The sequence below is a fragment of the Gadus chalcogrammus genome, chromosome 19 (genome assembly GCF_026213295.1).
Source record: "Gadus chalcogrammus isolate NIFS_2021 chromosome 19, NIFS_Gcha_1.0, whole genome shotgun sequence".
NCBI classification, from domain to species: Eukaryota; Metazoa; Chordata; class Actinopteri; order Gadiformes; family Gadidae; genus Gadus; species Gadus chalcogrammus.
This window is the reverse complement of record NC_079430.1, coordinates 15,961,597-15,984,096: the sequence shown is the minus strand read 5'-3', so window position 1 is coordinate 15,984,096 and position 22,500 is coordinate 15,961,597. Positions and strand designations below refer to the sequence as shown.

Genomic DNA, 22,500 nt, shown 5'->3' with positions numbered 1-22,500 from the left:
AGGGAGCGAGGGAGCGAGGGAGTGAGCACACTTACATCCTGAGGGACCTGGATGAAGGCGAAGGTGTATTCTGTAGCCTGCGCCGGCAAGACTCTGGTGCTGAAGGCGGGGGGCATGGCGGCCAGACGGACCGCGGAGACCACCTCTCTCTGGAGAGAGGGAGAGAAACAGAGAGGAAGAGACACAGAGAGAGAGAGAGAGAGAGAGAGACAGAGAGAGAGAGAGAGAGAGACACAGAGAGAGAGAGAGAGAGAGAGAGAGAGAGAGAGAGAGAGAGAGACAGAGAGCGAGAGCGAGAGAGACACATGGACTGAATGATTAACCGGCATAAGAAAAGGACAACTTACTCATGAGATCTTTTCGGGGGGTTGAGCGACACACAACACAATGGGCGCACAACTCATTATTCCACTGAGAAAGTATTGAATGGAACATTTTTAATTAAGCAGAAACACTTGTTTTTCCCGCTATTAACCGCATCGACAAAGGAACCTTGAAGGAGAAACAATGGGTTTACGGCGGGTGTCAAAAATATGTTTCGCAAGCGCGCACAAACACACACGCGCACAAACACACACACACGATTTTAAAGCAACAATTGGCCTGGGAAGAGGAAACATTAGATAAACAGCCTGGTTGCGTTTAGGGATAATCACCTCACTAATACCACCACAATATTGTGGGGAATTGGTGGTTTCAACAGTTAACCCTTCAGTTGTGTTCCATCATTCCATCGCTGTGTGAAAAATTCAACATAAAAAGGGATGACTTATGAATACTGAATGGGGATATGTTGGGTGAAAAAGATTTTAGACAGCGTTTGGTGCCAAATAATGTTTCATACTTTCTTTTTTTTTTATATATATGTATTATGAATGTCGTTCAGTAAAATTTGTATTATAACTCGTTAATAATTCAAACAAAGTGTTGCTTTGTGAGTTCCATCATGTGTTTTGCGTTAATTTGTATTTGCTTAATAAACAGACTGGGAGCATAAGCAGCATTGATGCATCGTTTCCTTCCTCTGTGCAATCACGTGGTACTGGCCCTCAATGCTCACGTGTATTTATCCATTTTCTTACTAAAGGGCTTGATGACCATTGAGTGGTACACTGGAACTAAACGTTTGCGACCCGCTGTTCTGTATAATTAACTTCAGTGGCTAAGCAGTAGCTCAGCAGGGAGAGCGCATCGACTTCTAACTGGGAGGTTACTTGTTCGATCCCCAGGTCCTCTTGGCTGAGTGTCGAGGTGTCCCAGAGTGGGACACTAAACCCTAACTGCTCCTGAAGAGCTGGCTGTCGCCCTGCCTGGTCGACACCACCGGCGGTGGGTGAATGTGTGCACTGATGGTTGCAAGTCGCTTTGGAAAAAAGCATCTGCTACACGCCCCAAATGTAAATGTAGATGTAGTTGGTTTTATCATTCTAGGCTCATATGCATCGACCAATCAGACAGAATGACGAACGGCAGCATGTACACCCCAATATATCCCTCTATTCTCCAAGTTGACCACTCTAGGGCCCTGATTCCCAACCCCGGAGCCCCGACATGCATATGGAAGCTGTGGATATATGATCAGCCGTTTCCAGCCGCCTTTTGATTCATAGCCATCGACCAAGTCCCTTAGTGTGTCTTGAAGGCAGCGATGGCAGAACATTGACCGGGTAAAAATAATGTTTGGACACAGATACACTAAAGTAGTAGCTGCATAGAGAACACACAACATTTTCCGAGGTCGATATAGACCACTGGTCTAAGGTCACGGGGGTGGAGGGGCTCGTGGTGAGTGTCGACCGACTCTAAAGGCCCAATAAATCCCTCTGACACCTTAACAGAGATAAAAGGCTGCGGAGGAACATTTGGCTTAATAGCATTTGGCACGGCAGGTTGAAGACAGAGGAGAGGGAGAGACGAGATGTGATGGAGATGTTTTGATAGATTGCGGCGTGCGGCCGTGAGCCGTATCAGCGACGCCAGACCGCTGTTCACAGAGTCTTGGGTGCCGCGTTCGGCATTAATGATTGACGTCTTTGATGTAAGGCTCAATGGAGACACACATAGACATGCATGCATGCTGTGGTACCACACGATGATGACAAGAGTCCTGGTTCTCTCTCCGCTCCCCCCCCCCCCCCCCCTCGGCTATCACAGCTCTTAAAATCTCAATATCTGGATAAAACTGTAGTTTACGGTTTGGGGTAATCGGAGCAGGTGCTGTAGGGAGCGGGAGGCTTATGTACATGTCACCTTAGCGATTGTACCGCAGCTGTTTCTCCGCGGCGAGCGCGATGCGGCACAGAGCCGTACCCGGGGCCATCTGCTTGCGTTTTGCTCTGTGTTTTTTTTAACATATGCAACTGCCAGCGATCGCAAGATGGCGGAGGACGCAACCCAAGACCCGGAGCCGACCCCGGGCGCCGCCGGAAGACACGACAAACCGACGTTTGTGCGATAGCTAAAACCGATCAAACACGCGAATCGTAAGAGATCCAAATCTAAACTTATGATTGATATTGTTTATACGGTCTGTTTTGTTCCGTCTTGTCCTTACTTTAACATTTAGTTTAGCATTTACCTTAGCGTCTTTTTTTTGTTTGCATTAGAACTTGTATTTGTAATGTATTGTGTTTTTATCCTCTGTTTTTCCGCTGCGGCTTGGCAACCAAATTCTCATACGGGGGATTAATAAAGTTGTACCAAATCTAATCTATAGAGAAGAAGTATCACGTCGTTGTCTACATTCACATCTTAGTCAAGATCTGACCCCATCCAAGTGACCCCAGAAAAGTCGAGCTACACCAGTCGTGTTCAAGTAGAGCTTCATGGTCAAGCCTAGCCATCGCTGGGCAGGAGAAAGAAGCTAAATACGTCACATCACACTGACTTCTTATATCAGAAAAGCTTTGTATAAAAACCCTGAGCTTGATGTGTTAAAAAGCCCACCTTGCATTCACTCATGGTACAGAACATCTTCTGGTGATGTGCTGATGTATTACCGGCTGAACCCGGCCCGGCCTGGCAGCCCCCGCTTCAAAACCGGTTACGGAAAACAGACTTAATTTAATAAGAAACATTCACTAATAATCTGTATTGATAGTGGGCAACCTTGAGGCGGAAGCCTGCCAATGTTTTCCTGATGCATCTGATGGGAAAGGCAATCTGCACTGTATTCCAACTATAAACATCATTACCGGGCACAGCGAGAATGACCTCAGGTAGATCCCGGTCGGAGACCATTATGGATGTGGGATAAATTGAACGGCCCCTGTATCGGAGGTTAATGCATTATTTGGTCTATACCGGCGCGTCAGGGGTAGACCTTAAAACATTTATTAGGAATGAAGACGGCCGATTCATCTTATCCAAAATAGATTTGAATGGCTGTACAGAGAGAGAAGGAAAGACATTTGGGCTCAGGCAAAATCCATGAGCTAAGGCAGTCCGGGCTTCTTCCCACGACGGAGGTCCAAAAAAGTGATATTTTGAGGTTCTGACGTAGACTTGAGATATTGCCGAAAACGTTCAGAAAATAACCGATTTTAAAAATAGAAGGTTGCATCGCTGGAGGCTGGGACAGTTTGCCACCAAACCCACCGCACAGATAATCCAATCGTGTGTGTACACACATGCACATACGTGTGAATGCTCTGCCTGGGAGAATCACACGTTCAGCAACATGCCAGGATGCATTGTATCTGTCTGTAAACCAGCCACCCCCTCGCGTTGGGTCATTAGCACCAGGCTCAGGCGTACCGATGCCACCACGCACTGCATCATGGGTAATCTCCCAAGGGGGCTAGGGCCTGACTAGACAGGAGACCGTTGTTATGCTCGGGTTAACCAAATGAACCCACATGTCAACCAGAGAGTGGACGGCGAGTAGAACAGAGCTAGTGTCATCGTTCTGCTGTGGTCGTACAGGAGCAGTGTGTAAAACAACCTCACATTACAGTTTAATGGATGAACTGGGACTGGCGCGGGAATAGGGAAAGATGGACTCGCATCACAACAGACACACAACCGGGGCCTCGACATCTGTGGTGTGGCGTTCTGCGAGATCAAAAGCTACAACGTTATGGATAAGTCTGTGTTTGTGTGTGCACAATCTTCTTTTATTTGTCTCTACTGGGCTTTAAAACAACAGGGAAGTCATTTAACGATGACAATGCACAATCAGTTTTTTCCCCTCCTCCGTTTCATTCTTTTCACAGAGGTGCAGAAACGTCGGTGTAGTGCATGCTGGGCACGGACGGTAGTCGAACACACTCACGTTTCCGTAGTCGATGTAGAACACATGGACTTTCGACGGGGACTCCACCTTCTCCAGCCTGGCTCTGTACCTACAGGGAAGGAGAGAGGCGGGTCAGAGAGTCAGGGACCGACAGAGAGAGAGACAGAGACAGACAGAGACAGAGACAGAGACAGAGACAGAGAGAGAGAGAGAGACAGAGACAGAGAGAGACAGAGACAGAGACAGAGAGAGAGAGAGAGACAGAGACAGAGACAGAGTCAGGGACAGAGAGAGAGAGAGAGAGAGAGAGAGAGAGAGAGAGAGAGAGAGAGAGAGAGAGAGAGAGAGAGAGAGAGAGAGAGACAGAGACAGAGACAGAGACAGAGACAGAGAGACAGAGAGAGAGTCAGGGACCGAGAGAGAGAGAGAGAGAGAGAGAGAGAGGGACAGAGACAGAGAGAGAGTCAGGGACAGAGTCAGAGAGAGACAGAGAGAGAGACAGAGACAGAGAGAGAGAGTCAGGGACAGAGTCAGAGAGAGACAGAGAGAGAGAGAGAGAGACAGAGACAGAGAGAGAGTCAGGGACCGAGAGAGACAGAGAGTCAGGGACCAAGAGAGAGAGAGAGAGAGACAGAGAGAGGGACAGAGACAGAGAGAAAGTCAGGGACCGACAGAGAGAGAGACAGAGGGAGAGAGAGAGTCCGACAGAGAGAGAAACAGAGACAGAGAGAGTGAGGGACCGAGAGAGAGAGAATGAGAGGGAGAGAGTCAGGGACCGACAGAGCGATAGACAGACACAGAGAGAGAGAGAAAGAGAGGGAGAGGGAGACAGAAAGGGAGGCAGATACGGATGGGTGGATGGACCAGGAGATATAGTGTGGCAGATACACATTAGGACAGAGATAGAGAGATATACAAAGAGAGATAGACAGAAACAAGGGAAGGTAGATAGAGAAGGAGACATGACAGAAGGAGAGGAAGACAGAGTAGAGGGAGGGAGGGAGACAGATAAAAGGTGAAACAAGGAGACAGATAGCGAAGGAGTGAGCAGAGGGGAGACAGAGGGAGGGAGGGAGAGAACGAAAGATACACAAAGTGAAACAAGTTGACCGAAAGGTGGGGGGAGAGAGAAAGCGATAAAAAGTGAAACAAGGAGACAGAAAGCGAGGTGAAGGGGGGAGAGGGAGAGGAGGGATGAGTAAATGATTCCAGGATTATTTCCCTTGGGAGAGGGTGCGAGAGGACGTGTCTGTTGTGATCAGCAAAGGAGCGGGGGAGGGGGGAGGGGGGGGGGAGGGGGGAGAGAGGAGAGGGAGGGAGACAGACGGAGGGAGGCACGCTACACTGGAGCTGTTGAGATTGAACAGCCCCCCCCCCCCCTCGCAGCCTCCCGCCCCCACCCTCCCTGCCGCTATACGGGACGCTGCATATTCAACTTTGGTACCCGGCGGCGAATAACTTTGAATTGCCGTTGTCACGACGACGGCACATCCGGCCGCGCAGAGCGCTCCCGCGGTCTTTAAAGTCTTTAAGGAAAAGGTCACCGGGAATCTCCCCAGACGTGTGCGTGTGCATGTGTGTGTGTGTGTGTGTGTGTGCGTGGATGATGGCGCCCAAGGAACAGAAGTTGGTCTGTCGGGTGGGGGGGCGTTAGGGGCGGCCTAACGTACGATAACTCAGACCCCGACACGGCCTGCGGAGCGGCGTGGGCCCCGTTACCGGAGGACATTATGCCGTTGTCGAGCGGCGGATAGAAACGACGTCAGTCCTTGAAGAACATCCCCCCCCCCCCCCTACCTCCCACCTCCCCCTCCTTCAGGTCCAGCTCCAGCACCAGAGGCGAGACCCCGTTCCTAGCAATTAGACCCATGGTGGGGGGGCGAGGTGGAGGAAGAGGCCTCCCTCCCTCCCTGGAGCTCAACCACGTCCCCAGAGCCGTGGGGAACAGTGAGAGGAGTGAAGGCAGGGGGGGTGGAGGGAGGGGGTTCAACCACAGCAGAGTTAAGGTAGAGAGGGGGGGGGGGGGGGGGGGGGCAGGAGGAGGGGGGTGAAGAGAGAAGCACCATGGGGAACAGTGAGAGGAGTGAAGGCAGGGGGGGGTGGAGGGAGGGGGTTCAACCACAGCAGAGTTAAGGTAGAGGGGGGGGGGGGGGGGCAGGAGGAGGGTGAAGAGAGAAGCACCGTGGGGAACAGTGAGAGGAGTGAAGGCAGGGGGGGGTGGAGGGAGGGGGTTGAACCACAGCAGAGTTAAGGTAGAGGGGGGGGGGGGGGGGGGGCAGGAGGAGGGTGGTGAAGAGAGAAGCACCATGGGGAACAGTGAGAGGAGTGAAGGCAGGGGGGGGTGGAGGGAGGGGGTTCAACCACAGCAGAGTTAAGGTAGAGAGGGGGGGGGGGGGGGGGGGGGGAGCCTACCATTCTCCGTCGGCGAACGTGGCGATGCAGAAGTCTCCCCGGCGGGGGGCGTAGGACCCCTCCACGGGCGGCTGGGCGGCGATCTCCGCCCGCATCGTCTCCATCAGGCTCTCCAACTGGGCCCCTGAAACACACAGGACGCGCATGAGTGGCCGAGCGCTCGCCGTCAGGGGGCACTCACATCAGGGCCTTCAGCAGACGTCGTTATCCACAGCCACTTACAATAAGTACATCTGTCATCAGGAGGGATGGGGATCAGTGGGGTTTATTGATATCGATACCACTATCGATACTCCTTAATGATCAGAGTCTTTATCGATACCACTATCGATACTTTTCTATTAATTGGTGGAAATACGACCTGGTTTTAGTGATGAGAAAAATATTTAGAAAATAAATAATTGTGTTTTAGGGTTAGGGTTAGATTTTAGACTAAATAATATAGATTAAATATGTAATTCTTAATAAATATTGACATCAGTAGTTTTAATTATATATACTAAAATGACAAGAATACTATACAACTGTATTAGTAATACAGAAACAATAAGTACATTTGTCAGAAGAAGTGAAACAAAAATAATCACTCTCGGTACAGTAAAGATGTTCCTAGAACCAGAGTAAGTACCAAAATCAATCACTAGGCTAACCCATTCCCCGTGTACAGCAGTGATGGCAGCTCCTGCAGATACAACGTACATTAAGTGCGTACATCAAGTGGCAGGACGTACAACATACAACAGTGGGAGGGGGGAACTGGATGGCTATGCAGAGTCTCGGTGAACTCGGAACAGATTTTGACGTTTCACGCCCGTTTATTCCGAACTATGAGAGTTCGTAGTGGATTGATGAATAGTAGGCACAAGCTGACGTATGCAATGTACATGTTACAAGCAAACCCTTGCGTCTTTTTGAATAATCCACAACAATCCATGATTTTATCAAGTAAGAAACAAACACGCCCAGGGGGGATGACGCCGTGCGTCCGGGGACTGCCGTTTTCCAACTGAAGGTCAACACAAAAAACAGAAACACGGAAAAAAGTGTCTCTAGCGGCCGGACGAGACGTCGTCCGTTGTTTGCTGTCAATAATCCGTCTTGCCCCCCCCCCTGACACGTCGTCGTGGCAACGAAGGCCAGGGCAACCACAAAGAAACGAGACGTTTCTCCACCCGGAACCCCAGGGACAATTTGTCACCAAAAAGGTCACTAATCATAAGTGTCCGTGTCCGCGCCGCTGTGAGCTGCTGGGGCGATGGCGCCGCCGCCGCGACAATGCTAACCGCAGTTCATAGAGAGAAAGACGGCTCCATCGATGGACTTTAGAGTGGCAGCTCCGCTCTACATTGAGGGGGTGGGGGGCGTTACCGTGGAGATTTCCAATGTGCTTGTTGATACCGATGTGGCGGGCGGAATCAGCTCATGACTCAGGGGTCTGAGTGCTCCATGGCTCCAGACGCCACCACATGATTTGCACCAATCAAGTTGCAATCGGAGAGCCTGCTCGCGTCCCCAGTGGCTCGCTGTGTGTGTGTGTGTGTCTGAGTGTGAGTGTCTTGAAGCCAGCGTGACGTGCACGGAAGCACTTGCAGCGGCTAGTTTAGCAAAGTGGCGAATCTTAAATTACATGGTGATTTGTTGACAGCCCGTTTCCATCGATTTCCCCAAGGGTTGGGACTGGGCGGGCGAGGGCAAGGAAGACCAGCCCCCCCCTCCCCCTCTCTCTCTCTCTCTCTCTCTCTCTCTCTCTCTCTCTCTCTCTCTCTCTCTCTCTCTCTCTCTCTCTCTCTCTCTCTCTCTCTCTCTCTCTCTCTCTCTCTCTCTCTCTCTCTCTCTCTCTCTCTCTCTCTCTCTCTCTCTCTCTCTCTCTCTCAACACGCGGCCCCAGCCACCCTGGCAATCCTCCGAGGGACGCCCGTACATACAGTCCACTTATAGCCCTTATACTCAGGCACTCATTAGCTAAGCATGAGCGCACAAATGCGCAAACATACATCACACATGCACAAAACAAACACACACACACACACGGTCCGACACACGCAACCAGGGTTCAAAGCGGCTGCGTGTGGCCTAAGGTAATCACGTTGTCAACGACAACGAGAAAAAAGGTGAAAGACTAACAATGCGGGTGTGTGCGTGCATATGTGCATCGATGCGTCAGTGCATCAGCGCGTGTGTGGAATTAGCAGGCTCTGCTTACTGTGTGCGTGTGCATGTGTGTGTGTGTGTGTGTTACAATCAAACAAACAACCCGGAGGCAACAGACGCCCCCATTGCTCCAGAGGTTCTTGTAAGCACCTCATATTATTTATGCTTGCATAACAGTGTTCGCCTGCTAGTGGATGGCAGAGGGAGGGAGGGGTGAGGGGGGGGGGGGGGGGAAGGGATAACGAAAAAACACCCAAAGAAAAGAAGGCAAAGAAAACAAACTATCTCTGTGCTTCGGACGTTTATCTGCGCTTCAACAGCCTGGCAGCCGCCTGCTTTCACTGGGCGAGATACCTTCATTAGCATGGTGTCAAACTTGGAGAGGGGCGAGAGACAGAGGGGGGAGGGGGGGAGATGACGAGAAAGAGAGAGAGGGCGAAAGAGAGAGAGGGAGGGAGAGAGAGGGAGTGCAAGAGAGTGAGAATCCACAGGGGACATGAAGGACCAAAAATGTGTGCGCGTGTGCAGTGAGAAAGTAGGCCTCGTTACAGGAGGAGGGTGTGAAGGCCAGGCAGGTCGGAGCCCCATCTGATTGGTTGGTTGGTTTCTGTGTGTGGGTTGGGCAAGGAGGAGGTAAAGGAGGCGGGACTTAAGAATAGCATTAGCTCATTGGACGATGCTGGACAGAACGCAAAATAATGTAGAAAGGGAGAATGAGGGAATACACATAGTTTGCACACATGCAGTCGTAGAACGCTCTCGTGTTTGCACACACACACACACACACACACACACAAACAAACCTGCACTAACAGATGCGTTGTGTTCTGTAGAAGCAGCAGTTTTAGGAAAACATGTCGCTTCCTGAACTCCTCGCCTCATCAACACACATGCATGCACACGCACACACACACACACACACACACACACACACACACGCGCACACACACACACGTGGGCTCATATTGCGGTACCGCAGTGCCGGCCCAGTGGTGCACACTTGGTAGAATGGCGTGAGGCTGCTGCTGTCAGCACCACCTCTTCCTTGATTTATTAATCTAATTATAGTTAGGGGGAAAAAAGCAAAAGAAACCTGCATGCCTTCCTTCCTGCTGGTCTGCTTGCTCAGGCTAAGGAGTTAGCATGTGGGCTGTGTGTGTGTATGGTTTTGTTAGTGTGTGTGTTAGCATGTGTGTGTGTGTGTGTTAGCATGTGTGTGTGTGTGTTAGCATGTGTGTGTTCGTGTTTGTGTTAGCATGTGTGTGTTCGTGTTTGTGTTAGCATGTGTGTGTGTTTTAGCATGCGTGTGTTAGCGCGTGTGTTAGCGCGTGTGTTAGCGCGTGTATGCATGCGTGCATGTTAATGTGTGTGTGTTAGTGCATGTGCAAATGGGTTTGTAGGCATGCGGTCTACGTGGGGTATTGTGGGTAATTGGAGGGTTGTATTTGTTTGACCCCCGGTGTGTTGTGATGCTCTCTGCTTTGCTCTGGGTGCATGTATCTCATCATCCTCATACAACACAAGGGGAAGCGGTTGAGGAAGGCTGGGCGACATAACCACACCCACATGCACACACATTGTATATTTAGTCTGGGAGGTTACACACGTACAAAGACATGCATGCAAACACACGCAGACACACACACACTAGGGGTGGAACCGTCCAGTGTTCTAGAGTAAATCAAGTCAAGCAACTCTTAAGTGACTACAACAATATTGCCTTCGAAATTATTGTGTACACATTTTCTGAGAACTTTCATTCCACAAATCCACTATAGCTCATGTTGTGTTTTGGTGTTTTAGGATGACTCATCAGATCCAAAGCCTTGGCCGTTGCCTCATGCGTGGTGCTGAAAGGCAGTATGAAGCAGGCCTGTTTGCCAACGGTTACTCGCTGGCTGAGTTCCCCACGCGGCGGACAAGTTTTACGATAACGACTGCCCGCCGGGAATACAGCAACATGGTAAGTGAAAGTCGAATGTACAGAAGCACAGCGCTGCGACGGCGCTGCAGACAGCAATAACACCACATGCCAAGAGCCGCTTATGCCGTTTGAAGACCGTTTACTTTATATTTTAGAGTTTGAAGATGTATCACTCAACAGATAGTCACGCTCTTCATAAGCCTCGTGCCTGTTGAGCTATAGACCTGATCCCTGATACGTGTCCAGCCGTGCATACCTGCCCAGGTAGCTGCACAAATCTGATATAAGATAGTCCTCTAAAGTCTGATGGCAGATGAGCTCAAGTCTTGGTCTAAGCGGAGTTTCATTTTCTTTGGCGTCAAATTAGTTTTTGCCTCGATAGCAAAAACAAGTATTTGCTGAGATTTGGAACATGACTTATCTGTTTGGTTATGTCTTGCATCCCTAATTCACACATGGACAAAGACATGCTTACGCACACGCACGCCACTTGATTCTGAACCATTCAAAAATGACCTTTTCGTGTAAGTGGAGTAGTCCGGGTAGTCAGGGAAGGATGGAGGTATGAGGAGCCAGCCCTAACATGTGAACATTAAGCGATATGCCGTGTTCTGCATCAGCCTTATTTACAGCTTGGCTCTACTTAAACCAACAGCATACCTCTACATTTGAATAACTGGATGTAACATGCCTAAACTCATTGCTTTATTTACTGAAGAGACTGCAGTTGTACTTGGCCACAGTAGAACAGAAGAGCACTGCGGAAATATGACTCAACAAATGTACATATATGGGACATTTTAGGCAATATCTTTACATTACGTGGAGTTTTAGTTAGTTTGCCAAGACATCACTTCCAATGCCAGATCAGAGAGATCCAGGACACAATACATAGCTCCTTGCAGGCAATAAAAGGACGTTGTTTTGACAGAAAAGTACACGCTGAAACACTCACATCCCCCTTAAACCTCTAACCTCAATATACAATGCATTCCAGGGTGTATTTTCCAATATCTTTAATGTTGTAATGGCAATGTTGAACTGTATTGTTGTTTGCAATATGTCTCCAGCTACACAGATCCAGACCATAATATTCCCCCTTATGGGATCGGTTTCCTTCTGGACGTCCAAGACGGATCCAAAGGACGCCTCCATCCCCACTACACTGTTAATTTCTCTTTGCGTGAATATTGAATAAAGAGTTGATTGAGCAGAGATTCCAAGTCCACGGCCTTGAATTCTTGTTCCTATGGTGATCAAATGTCTTATCGAAAACGTGCTCCCGTACTAAAGAGGCTGCTGCAGCCCTTTGATGACGTCAGGAGGAACAGCGTGGGATGGTGCGCATGGCACAACGCACGCTGCGTCAGGAGCGGGAACGCGACGCCACACCAATGCGTCCATTTGAATGGCGCCATTGTTTTAAAGCCGGTGTTGTTCCTGTTAAGAGCTTTGCCCTTTCCCTATGCTGTTTTGGGAGAGGCACCACAGACACCCCACTATAGGTCAGCGACAGCAACTCAAATGGACGATTGTGAACGTAGGTACAAAAACAGAGAGATAAACAACGTGAGGCTCAGCAGACATTAGGCACTGTAAATGAACGTAAGCTTTTAAAAAGACAATACGGCTCATATTTCATGAAATGGTTTTTAAATTGCATATGGTCTATATATTATTGTGTAGCATGTATTATAATGCATTTTAGAAGACCCTAGTATGCATTCGGTACCCAGATGGGTAAGCATACCAGGGAAGACTTCCAGGGGTTTTGACAGCAGTGCCTGTGTCTGTGGGTTCTTTCGGGGGGGGGGGGGGGGTCAGGTAGTTAAGGCAAAGGCCAGCAGGCCACTAGCTGTGGAACGCCAGTTTCACGGGGCTAATTTATGAGCCGCTGTGACCCTCGAGTCACCCTAATTACCGGAGGGTCAAGTCCAGTGCCGCACACCCGGTAAATCCACGGCCCTCGAAACAGCCACGCGATGGCAGGAAGTAAAATAAATGAACGGAGAGAAGAACGCCGGGTCAATGGGGAAGTTTACATGGATTTTGTGGGTTAAGAGCTCAAGCAATCTTTTTTTTCATTTATAACATTTAGGAGGATTTCTGATCGATGTTACGTCACGAGAGACAAGTAACAGTTACAACTTTGATCACTGTTTGGGATAAAGTCGGATTGACATTGCTACGTGAGAAAATCAGGAAAAGATACAACTCCCGCACCCTATGGGGGTTAGGAGTGTGTGGTTTGATTAGGATACTTTAGCTTTCAAGCTAGCTAGCTAGCTAGCATCTGCAAAAACAAATGCACAAGACCAACGTAAACCTCTTAGTGTGTACGGCTACACTAACACCCACCTAGCAGGGTTCAATTAGCTATTCCAAACATGCACCGAGGCACACATTGCCCATCCTACTCATCTAAAGCAGCATCTTGTTTAAACAGTGAACTAACACCTTTAAACGCCCACGAAAATCTTCCCTTCACACATGCTGCTGGGCATTGTGAAGCAGACCACACAAAAGACCACTTAGTATAGGCCTCTTTTGATTGAGCATCAGCTCGTTCCCGCTCTCCAGTCTGTACTCTGCATGGTTCCTGGGTTAAAGGGGACCGGCACAGCCCGGCTATGGGCGAGCTGCCCCCCCCCACTGCTGGGGAGAGAGGATACGCTTTTCACAACCAATGCTGCCAGAATATGCATTGCAATTGTGTAAATATGAGCAACATTTCCAAGAAAATGGTGAGTCATTATACCGGTAATAGTGGCAATTAATAATAGTACTTAGCATTGCGTAACGTCTTCTCCTAGTTATCTTTTGTGTACGGGGAATTGGTATACCTAGCGATTTCTATGAACATCTTTACTGTTCCGACAGGGATATTTGTTGCTTCGCTTTCTTCCGACAAATGTACTATTTGTAAGCTGGTTGGATAAAAGCATCCTAAATGCACTGAATGTTAATGTCAGATAGCATGTGGACGTGAATGAGGCTGGTTGGAAACAACGGTGAAAACGCTTCACTATCGAGTTTAAGCTAACGGAGGAATGCAACCCGTCAAATGAAATCACCAGAGGGCCATGGCGACCTCTGGCCTGCACGTCATTCCGGGAACAATTGGCAAATCATACACACACACATCGTTTGAAAATCTTTTGCATGTCGGACGCCAAGTATAACCAAGCACTGAGTCAGGAGTTCCGAACAGCCGTGCGACCATGTTCTGAATCAACCCCGGACTGGTCGAGAGACACGCTGCATTCCCAGTCCCGCCAGCGGCCGCGAAACCAAATGTTACCAAAAAAATCTAACGGAAAACGCTGAAACAAGTCGAAGAGCAGTTCACAGCTGAACTTAAAACACGCGCACAAGCGAGGTCAAAGTGTCGAGCGGTTCCATTTCCCATCTTTTGCTCAACGGCGGAGCCAGAGCGCTCATCCAAGAACGCAAACGGCCGACCGACCACTCACTGTGTCTGAACCTGGCCAATCTCTCTCTCTCTCTCTCTCCCGTCTCTCTGCCTCATCCCTCGTTCCTCCCTCGCCCCTGCCATCGGACTGTAATTTGTTTATGCACCATTATAGCTGCAGCTGTTTGTAAATCATATATAATTACATTGTGAATGCCCATCCGCAGAATTAGAGAGCAATTTAACAAAAAGAATGAGAAAATGAGAGCGAGGGGGACAGTGAAAAGAAGGGAGATGGACAGAAAGGGAGAAAGAGAGAGAGGTGAAAAAGAGAGCGAAAAACCCACCATTTCAGTGGTTGATTGGGATCACATTTGATTACAGCGTTGCACGTGGTGTGCGAGCAGAGACAAGAGGAACAACAAAACAGAAGAGGAGAAAAGCCAATGAAAACAGTGAATCATTTGGCCTTTTGCTACACATCCCTAGGCTATGCCGAATTCTATTAGGCGGTTTATGAAAGCCATTAAACCGCAGCAGGGTAAATAATCACAAATATGACAGAACAGGAGGCCAGGGGAGCGGTGGTTATTTTATATACATCTGTTTTTTTCCCCTTCAGTTCCTTATACCCGCAAACACACTGATTAAATACCTCGATAGCAACGGCCAGGAGGCGCCCGCGAAGCACTCGCAACCGCCGGAGCTCCACAAAGCCCGCCTACGCTGATCGTACCTGAGCGCACCTGTTGTCTTAACACCACCTCAACACCACCTGCCGCATCTCCGTCTGCACGGCGCAGAGGAAACTCCACTCGGCATGATCACATATCAGCCATGGGTATTTATCCACCGTCCAAAGACCAAAGAAATACAGAGTGTGACAGGTGGAAGGGGGAGGGGGAGGAGGAGGAGGAGGAGGACGGAGCGATGGCTTTATAGGCCGCGATATAGTCCAGGGTCTGAGTGACGTTTGTGGGCGAGAGCCGGCGCTCTCCGAGCACGGGGTGGGACCATAAAAACATGATCACCCAGCTTGACTAATGGGGCTCCACAGCGGCAGACGGTCAATATGGATTACACTCGCTGCAGTGTCTCTCGTCCGCTCTCGCTCTCCCCGTACCACCTCCCTCTACCGTTCTACACAGTCTGGAGCCCATTCCACTAAATTACCGTTTCTGTAATTGGAAAAACCATTTTGGGAGGAAGAGAGAAAAAAATAAAAGGAGATAAAAAAAACCTAAACAGAGACGGCATCTGTGTCTCTCGCCCTCTCTCTCTCTCTCCCTCCCTCCCTCTCTCTCCATTTTGTATCGGTCTCTCCCACGCCACCTCTCTCTTTCAGCCCGTTGAGCCTCATCAAGTGCAGCTAATGCTCCGTTTTGATTGCTCAGAGTCCAAATATACCCACAATCCCCTGCCTGCCGGCGCCGCGTGTTGGGGGCAGGAGTTTCCGCGGCCGGGGGGCCCCATTTCGCTTGGAGCCAAGAGCCCCCCAAGCGGGCGAGGGAACGCTCCCACCGCTGTGAAGAGGGAGGCTCCAGGTAAGGGTCTGGTCGACGGCACGGAAATAGAAAGCTAGTAAAGAGGTGGTGCTGGTGTTGGTGGTGGTGATGATGGAGGTGGTGCTGGTGTTGGTGGTGATGGTGGTGGGGGTGCCGGTGCTGCTGGTGGTAGTGGTGGTGGTGAGGGTTAGGGTGGTGGTGGTGGTGCTGGTGGTGGTGATGGGGGTTAGGGTGGTGCTGGTGGTGAGGGTGGTGGAGGAAATGCAGGACGCTTATTTTGCACCGTGAAAATCAAGCGCACCCCACCTAGTCCGATAGGTGGGCTGACCTTTGAGAAGCTGCGCTGCGTATCTGATTCAATAATGAACGCTTCATAGGGCAGTGCTGGGGGTGGTGGTGGTGGTGGTGGAGGTGGTGGTGGTGGAGGTGGTGGTGGTGGAGGTGGTGGTGGGGGTGCTGGTCGTCACGGGGGCAGGACTTTATGACCTCTAGATATTGCAGGGGTTCTGCAGTGGGCAGGGAGCTGGAGGTAGCTGCTCAGAGCGCCGAGGGGCTGTTCTTGTTTACTGTGCAGAGAGAGTGTCCTCCTAAATCACCGGTGAGGGAAGAAGCCCTTGAGCAGCAAAGTACACGACGGGGAGGGGACTTCTCAGGAGCAGGAAGTGCAAGTACGGAGGATTTATGGTTTGTTTCAACACGCCATTTCGGCAGACTTTTATGGACTTCCAAAAACAAAGACACAAAAGAGACTGAAAAAAACAACAACGAGTGAATCAAATATCAAGCAGCGACAGAGCGGGCGTCTCCGATGACAAACGTCCTACTTTACTTTACTTTTCCCTCCGTGTCGCGCTGCGGTTTTCGAGTCCATGACACCCAATTAGAAAAGACGTGTGGATCGGATCGATATGGAATGCCAACGCGTGTCCTCTTATTGAAATCAATACGGCAGGCAGGCGACTCCGGGGAACTGGGGCGACGTTCACACTGAAGAGGAGGAAGAGGAAGAGGAGTCCGGGAAGGATGGAGGATGCAGACGAAGGCAGCCATGGGGAGAGTTTGATTGATTGATTGATTGATGGACGGCGACCTGGGAGAAAGACTAATATTGTGAATAAAAAAGACATCTCCTACTGGGCCCCGAGATTCAGAATGACATCATTAATGGGCTGAACACAGAGCCCAATTGAAACAGGCAATCAGGAAGTCCAAAGAGGGGGGAGGGGGGACTTTGTCTGACGTCCAGCCGAGCGAAAGAGCGAAAGAGAAAGAGAGCGAGAGAGACCAGCGTCGTTGCGTGAGTAGCAGCTGCTCTGCATGGAGGCTAGAGGTGTGGATAATGTGGCTGGAGCAGCACCTGGCTGGGATCATTATGCCTCTGTGCTTCAGCCAGGAAATGAGCAGTAGGCGGGTGGTACCAGCCATGGCTGTTGTCCTACACCTGGGGACGGTGCTTCGATTAAGGGGATGGGAGTGTGTTGGTGGGTGGTTGTGCTGGTTGGTTCGGTCCAGGTCATCCGTTCCACTGCGGTCCAATGGAGGAGATGATGCTTGATGGTGTGATAGCAGAGAGAGAAGAGAGCGAGCTATGCCAGTGGAAGAGAATCCCGGTGTAACCCAAGGCCTTCTCCCCGGCCACAGAACAGAGCCCAGCCACGCCTGGACCGGGCGTGTCCCGGGCACAACCGCAGCCCGTCCTGTGCACCAGAGGACGTGGTGCCATTAGGGGACAGGGAGATACTGTCCGGCTCGGGGTTCTGGAGAGTCAGATGACGGTGGATGTCCATCCAGTGCGTGCAGCCTCTTCTGCTGTGAACGGCTACAGAGCCTCTGGCAGTAATTAACAACAGCACACTTAAGGCCACAGGCGATCGAAAAGAAGGGTCAGACAACATTCACGAATGGAAACCAGACTTAAAAACAGAAGCTGAAAAATAAAAAGAACCTGCGAATAAGTAATATCTCTTTTGCAGAATCCAAAAAAACATTAATTACAACAAACTCCCGCCTGTAATTTAATCTCAAACGAGCTAGGTATGAATGCAGGAAACACACAGGCAGTCAAAATCCAGCAATTACTGTGAATAATTAAAATGTGCGATAATGTGTGAAGAGGAACTCACCGGAAACGCACTGAAGAGCATTATTACAAACGGAGCACTTTGCCAGAACCAGAGAGCTGGATTAGTTAGCAGGAATATATAAATATATATATATCCAGCCTATAACTCATTCTCTTTCCATGTCCCTATGCGTCAGTTCCTAAGAGACCTGCATTGTTAAAATGCAGAGTATACTGCTACTACAAATTATTCATTTGCACATGCACTTTCTTGAATTCCTCCTGTTAAACGCATGCAAATAGTTCCACGTCTGGAGCTCGCAGTGATTTGTTTGTATTTTGGGTTCAAAGCCGAGAGAATCGACACGGCACCGTGAGAAAGTTCACCAAGGATGAGGCAGTAGCAGTGGGCGACGGACGCATGTGTGTGCGTGCGTGCGTCCGTGCGCGTGTATTTAGACCAAGGAGTAGAGAGCGAGCGGCTCATTCTGGCACCTCGTTCGTTATAAGGTCTGCCAGCTCTGCTCCCGTTAAACTTCTCACAGGACTGGAGGTGAACTCGTGACGCTGTGACCTCACACCGCTCAGAAGGAACCGGAGGAGGAGACAAAAGCGCCCTGAATGCAGAAAATAGTTTCCCGATATTGATCTGAAGGAGGTTGGTTAGGGAGTTGTGGAACTATGCAGCTCCGCCATACTGGAGGCTACAGCCCGAGTTTGATATCCACTCCTATCTGACGGGCAGAGGACATACACTTTATTGAATTCTTGGGGCTTCCTGGACATCATAACAAATTTGGAGCCGGTAAAAATAAAAATAAAGCGAAGGCATTCATCAAATGCTCATCTCAAGAGTTATGAGGTACAGGCCACTGATGGGCTCAAAGATGGGTATGGAGTCGTCCTTTAAAGCACACATCATTCAACCCAGAATGTGTTTGAAGGGTGGGTTGGGGAGGGGGGGTTGGGAGGGGGGAGGGAGGGAGAGAAGGGAGGGAGGGAGAGAAGGGAGAAAAGGAAGGGAGGGGGTGAGGGAGGAAAGGGGTGAGCGAGGGAGGGAAGGAGGGCGGGAGGGAGGGGTGAGGGGTGAGGGAGGGAGAGTAGGCGGCCATGGTGAGAGGAACATGTATCGTATCACAAAGCGCTCGTCTTCCACGGTCTTGGCAGGGCCCGCTGCTTTTGATGTGTTCTTCAAGGCGGCCGTACGACTTAATGCAGCCTAAGAGCGTCGTCAGGGAACCACCAGGAGGGAGGGGGTGAGAGAGAGAGCAGGGGGGAGGAGGGGGAGGAGAGAGAGAAGGTGGGCGAGGAGTTGTGTTGATAGGAGGACGGTGCTGGGATGGAGGCGGTGGGGGGTGGGGGGGGTTGGTGGGGTGGGGCTGGGACCTGTCAGGCTTTTCCCTCTGAGTAATCTCTTGTTTTCTTTAGTTCTTCTTCACAGGCACATGGGGTATTTGGGTGGGTGTGTGGGGGGGGGGAGTAGTGGGCCAATTAAAACTTGAAAAAGCTACTAAACACTGCTGGATCATCTGAAAGTCAGACGTTAGCAGAGAGGAGGCTGAATAACTTCAGGCCCCCCCCCCCCCCCCCCCACTTTCCCCGTCACAACACACTGAGGAGAGCAACCATCGTGCTCGCCGAAGAGGGGTAAAATAGAGTGCAGCTGGTGGACAATCCCTATGAAGGCATCATTTATGTTCCTCCAGAGGAGACGCTGGGGAGGGGCTTTGCTGCATCAGGTTCAAGATTTACCCCCCCCCCCCCCCCCCCCCCAACAAAACCTAACAATCGGTTTAAAGGGGCCTGATTTTCTCATCAGTCCTGGAGCCGGCGTGCGTCACACCGGCCGCAGCGGCGATGGGCAGCGGGAGACGACACATTCACTAAGCATCACCCCCCCTGTTTGGGAAGCACTGGGGGGGGGCCGAGGACAGGCTAGGGGGCTCAATACAAGGGCTTAAGATCTGGATCTACGACTTGTGTCCGTGTGTGTCCGTGTGTGTGTGTGTGTGTGTGTCTGTGTGTGTGTGTGTGTGGGGGGGGGGGGTTATAGATGGAGCCAGGGGGAAGGAGATTGCTTCTGAGAGCTCGATAACACCTGGGGGGTCTCCAGGAACCAGGATGGTCTGTGTGGGTCCATGTTCGTCTTTGTGGGTGTGAGTTCGTGTGTGGGTGTGTGTATTTGTTAGTTCATATGTGTTCATGTGTGTGTGTTGGTTTGTGTTCATATGTGTGGGTGTGTCTTGTGGGGGGGGGGGGGGGGGGGTTGGAGGGGGCGTGGTCAAAGGCTTGCCACGCTCAGACGTGATTGGATCGTCATGCCGACAGTGATGGCCAGCTTCAGATGGGGAGGTAAGCTTGGGGAAACATTAATTAATTAAAGCATTAAGGCGAATTAGGAGGCGGCCAAGTCAATTTCATGGCCTCTGCTGAAGTCGACTTTCCCTGGAACTCCACCACCCCTGGTGGAGCTTCAGGGGAGGAGAACCAACACAGAAACATAACGGGGAGGATCATAAACAAGATTAAACAGGTGACCTGTGTTTTATGTGCATCTACACGCGCGCCGCGAGATGAACTTTACTTGGAATTATAATACGGCAAAGACTAAAGCTTTGATTTGCATGTGTGTGCGTTTGTGTGTGCATGGAGTTATTAACTTAAGCGCTCTTCTCATAAGTCTCCCGCGACAACACGTTTTTATTATCATGCGACTTCTCATTGGAACAGGGGAGGCGTTCCGATTGGTTGGTTCGGGCGGAGGGGTAACTGATCAAACCACAACTTTTCGGGGAGGGTTTCAGATCCAAAATGGCTACAAGCACACCGAACTGAACGCAGCACACCCACATCTTTGTTCAGAGCACAGCTATTAGGGAACCAGACTACCTTAAGCATGGGCCATTACCCAAAGTAAAGCAGGGAAGGGGACGTCTTGTGTGAGGACTTATTAGCATATACAGGTGTGAGCATACAGCTCAGTGCACCTCCACGCCTGACCCCCACACACACACACACACACACACACACACACACACACACACACACACACACACACACACACACACACACACACACACACACACACACACACACACACACACACACACACACACACACACACACACACACACACGGATTGTTAGCTTCTCCAATAGTAAACTTTCCCTCCATCCCTCTTCATGCTGACAGCAGCTGTGCGCTGTGATTTATTCCTGCCATTCGCCTATAAAAACAACATTCCCTTTTTAAATAAAAAATAGAAATGTCCCTCAGCGCCGGAGTGGACAGCGTGAGACTGGACGGGTGGGGGGGGAAGGGGGACATTCACAATACTGCAAATAAATGGCCCGTCGGTTGACAGGAAGAAAAGGTAGGAAACAACACCAATCTATACCATACGCATGGGATGCAGAGGTAGACCATCAAAGACACCATTTTCCTTGCTACGTTTTGTGTTTTTTGTTTCATTTTAAATTATCCGCCTAGTTATAATCATATGTATATATACACTACTGGAAGAAAGAGATGCCAGGGTCACTGAAATATTATGATATCATGTATTATCACAAAGAAAGTACACACACACACACACACACACACTAGGGATGGGCAAAACTATTTTTTTCCGGGAATCTTTTAGTTCCGTTCACTATCACGATTCGTTGGTTAAGTCAGAAGGTCTGTTACATTATTTGCCAGGGAATCGGAAATTATGGAATAAAAAAGGTAGGAAAAAAAAAGGCAGTACATACATGCCTTTTTTTTCATAAATATCCTTCATACATAATAGGGTGCAGTAAGAATTAAATGGCGTCTTCCAAGTAGCGCTAATAAACAGTGAAGCAAGTTAGCAACTCGACCAAACGACTCGTAATGGTAGGTAAAACAACACTTTATTAAATCATGCAATTGTGATGTGGAACTAGATAAAAAGAAAAAATAAAGTGCTTGGATGATATTGAAGCCTACAGCGATCGTTAGCTAACTTGTGTTGCCTTACCATTTGTTTACCCATGGGCCATGGCATGAGAACGTTTTATACTCAATCAATATAAGGTCGCGGGGAGACGAAGCTCTGTTTGTTTGTATATTTTATTTGCGCGACCATATTTTTGTAATATGTTAAAAAATAAAAAAAATAATCAGTTCTCTTGTTTTGGGAAACAGTTCTCGTCGTTCACCTTTGGGATTAGTTCGTGCTGACCGAATCGTTCGCGACCCGACCCATCACTCACACTCACACACACACACACAGGGTTCCTCCTACCTGTCTCCACATCTGGGCGTAGAAGTGCATGCTGTCGGAGATCTCGGTGACGTAGGCCGCCTTGTAGTTGGCCACGCGCTCCTTCTCCTCCTTCATCTGGACCACCTCCTCCACGGGCTTCTCCTCGTAGTTGGCCCAGACCTGACAGGAGTACACAGGGAGCAGGAGATGAGCGCCAAACGCACAGGACCCCCCTGGGGTAATAATAAGAAAACATTTGATTTTTGGTGCCCTTCATGTCATCCAAGGTCACCTTAGATAGAGTAAAAAGCATAAAATATCAACAACAGAGCATAAAGTAACAGCATCAAACATTATTAAAAAAAACATGGATCCTAGTGCGTATGCCAGTCTGAACGGGTGTAGGGCTGTTCCAGAGATCCCCTCTCTGGCCTGTACACTGTGACGTCTGCGTTTGGATCAGCAGTCACCACACATCGCACACATCGGATTATCTTTTTTACGTCGCAAATAACAAGTGGACATCCAGATGTCTGGTTCATCGGTGAGCATTGAATGCATTGATCAGG

At 49.7% G+C, this 22,500-nt stretch overlaps 1 protein-coding gene across 1 annotated transcript in view; it reads right to left on the bottom strand.

Annotated features, from left to right (window-relative positions):
- Window positions 1–22,500, bottom strand: part of snd1 (staphylococcal nuclease and tudor domain containing 1) — a 193,844-nt gene that overhangs the window by 19,452 nt on the left and 151,892 nt on the right. The window contains exons 21-22 of the mRNA XM_056578800.1: window positions 4,274–4,343; window positions 36–149 (exon numbers count right to left, since the gene is read on the bottom strand). Coding sequence (XP_056434775.1) covers window positions 36–149; window positions 4,274–4,343 — 184 coding nt within the window. The remainder of the gene's footprint in view (window positions 1–35; window positions 150–4,273; window positions 4,344–22,500) is intronic.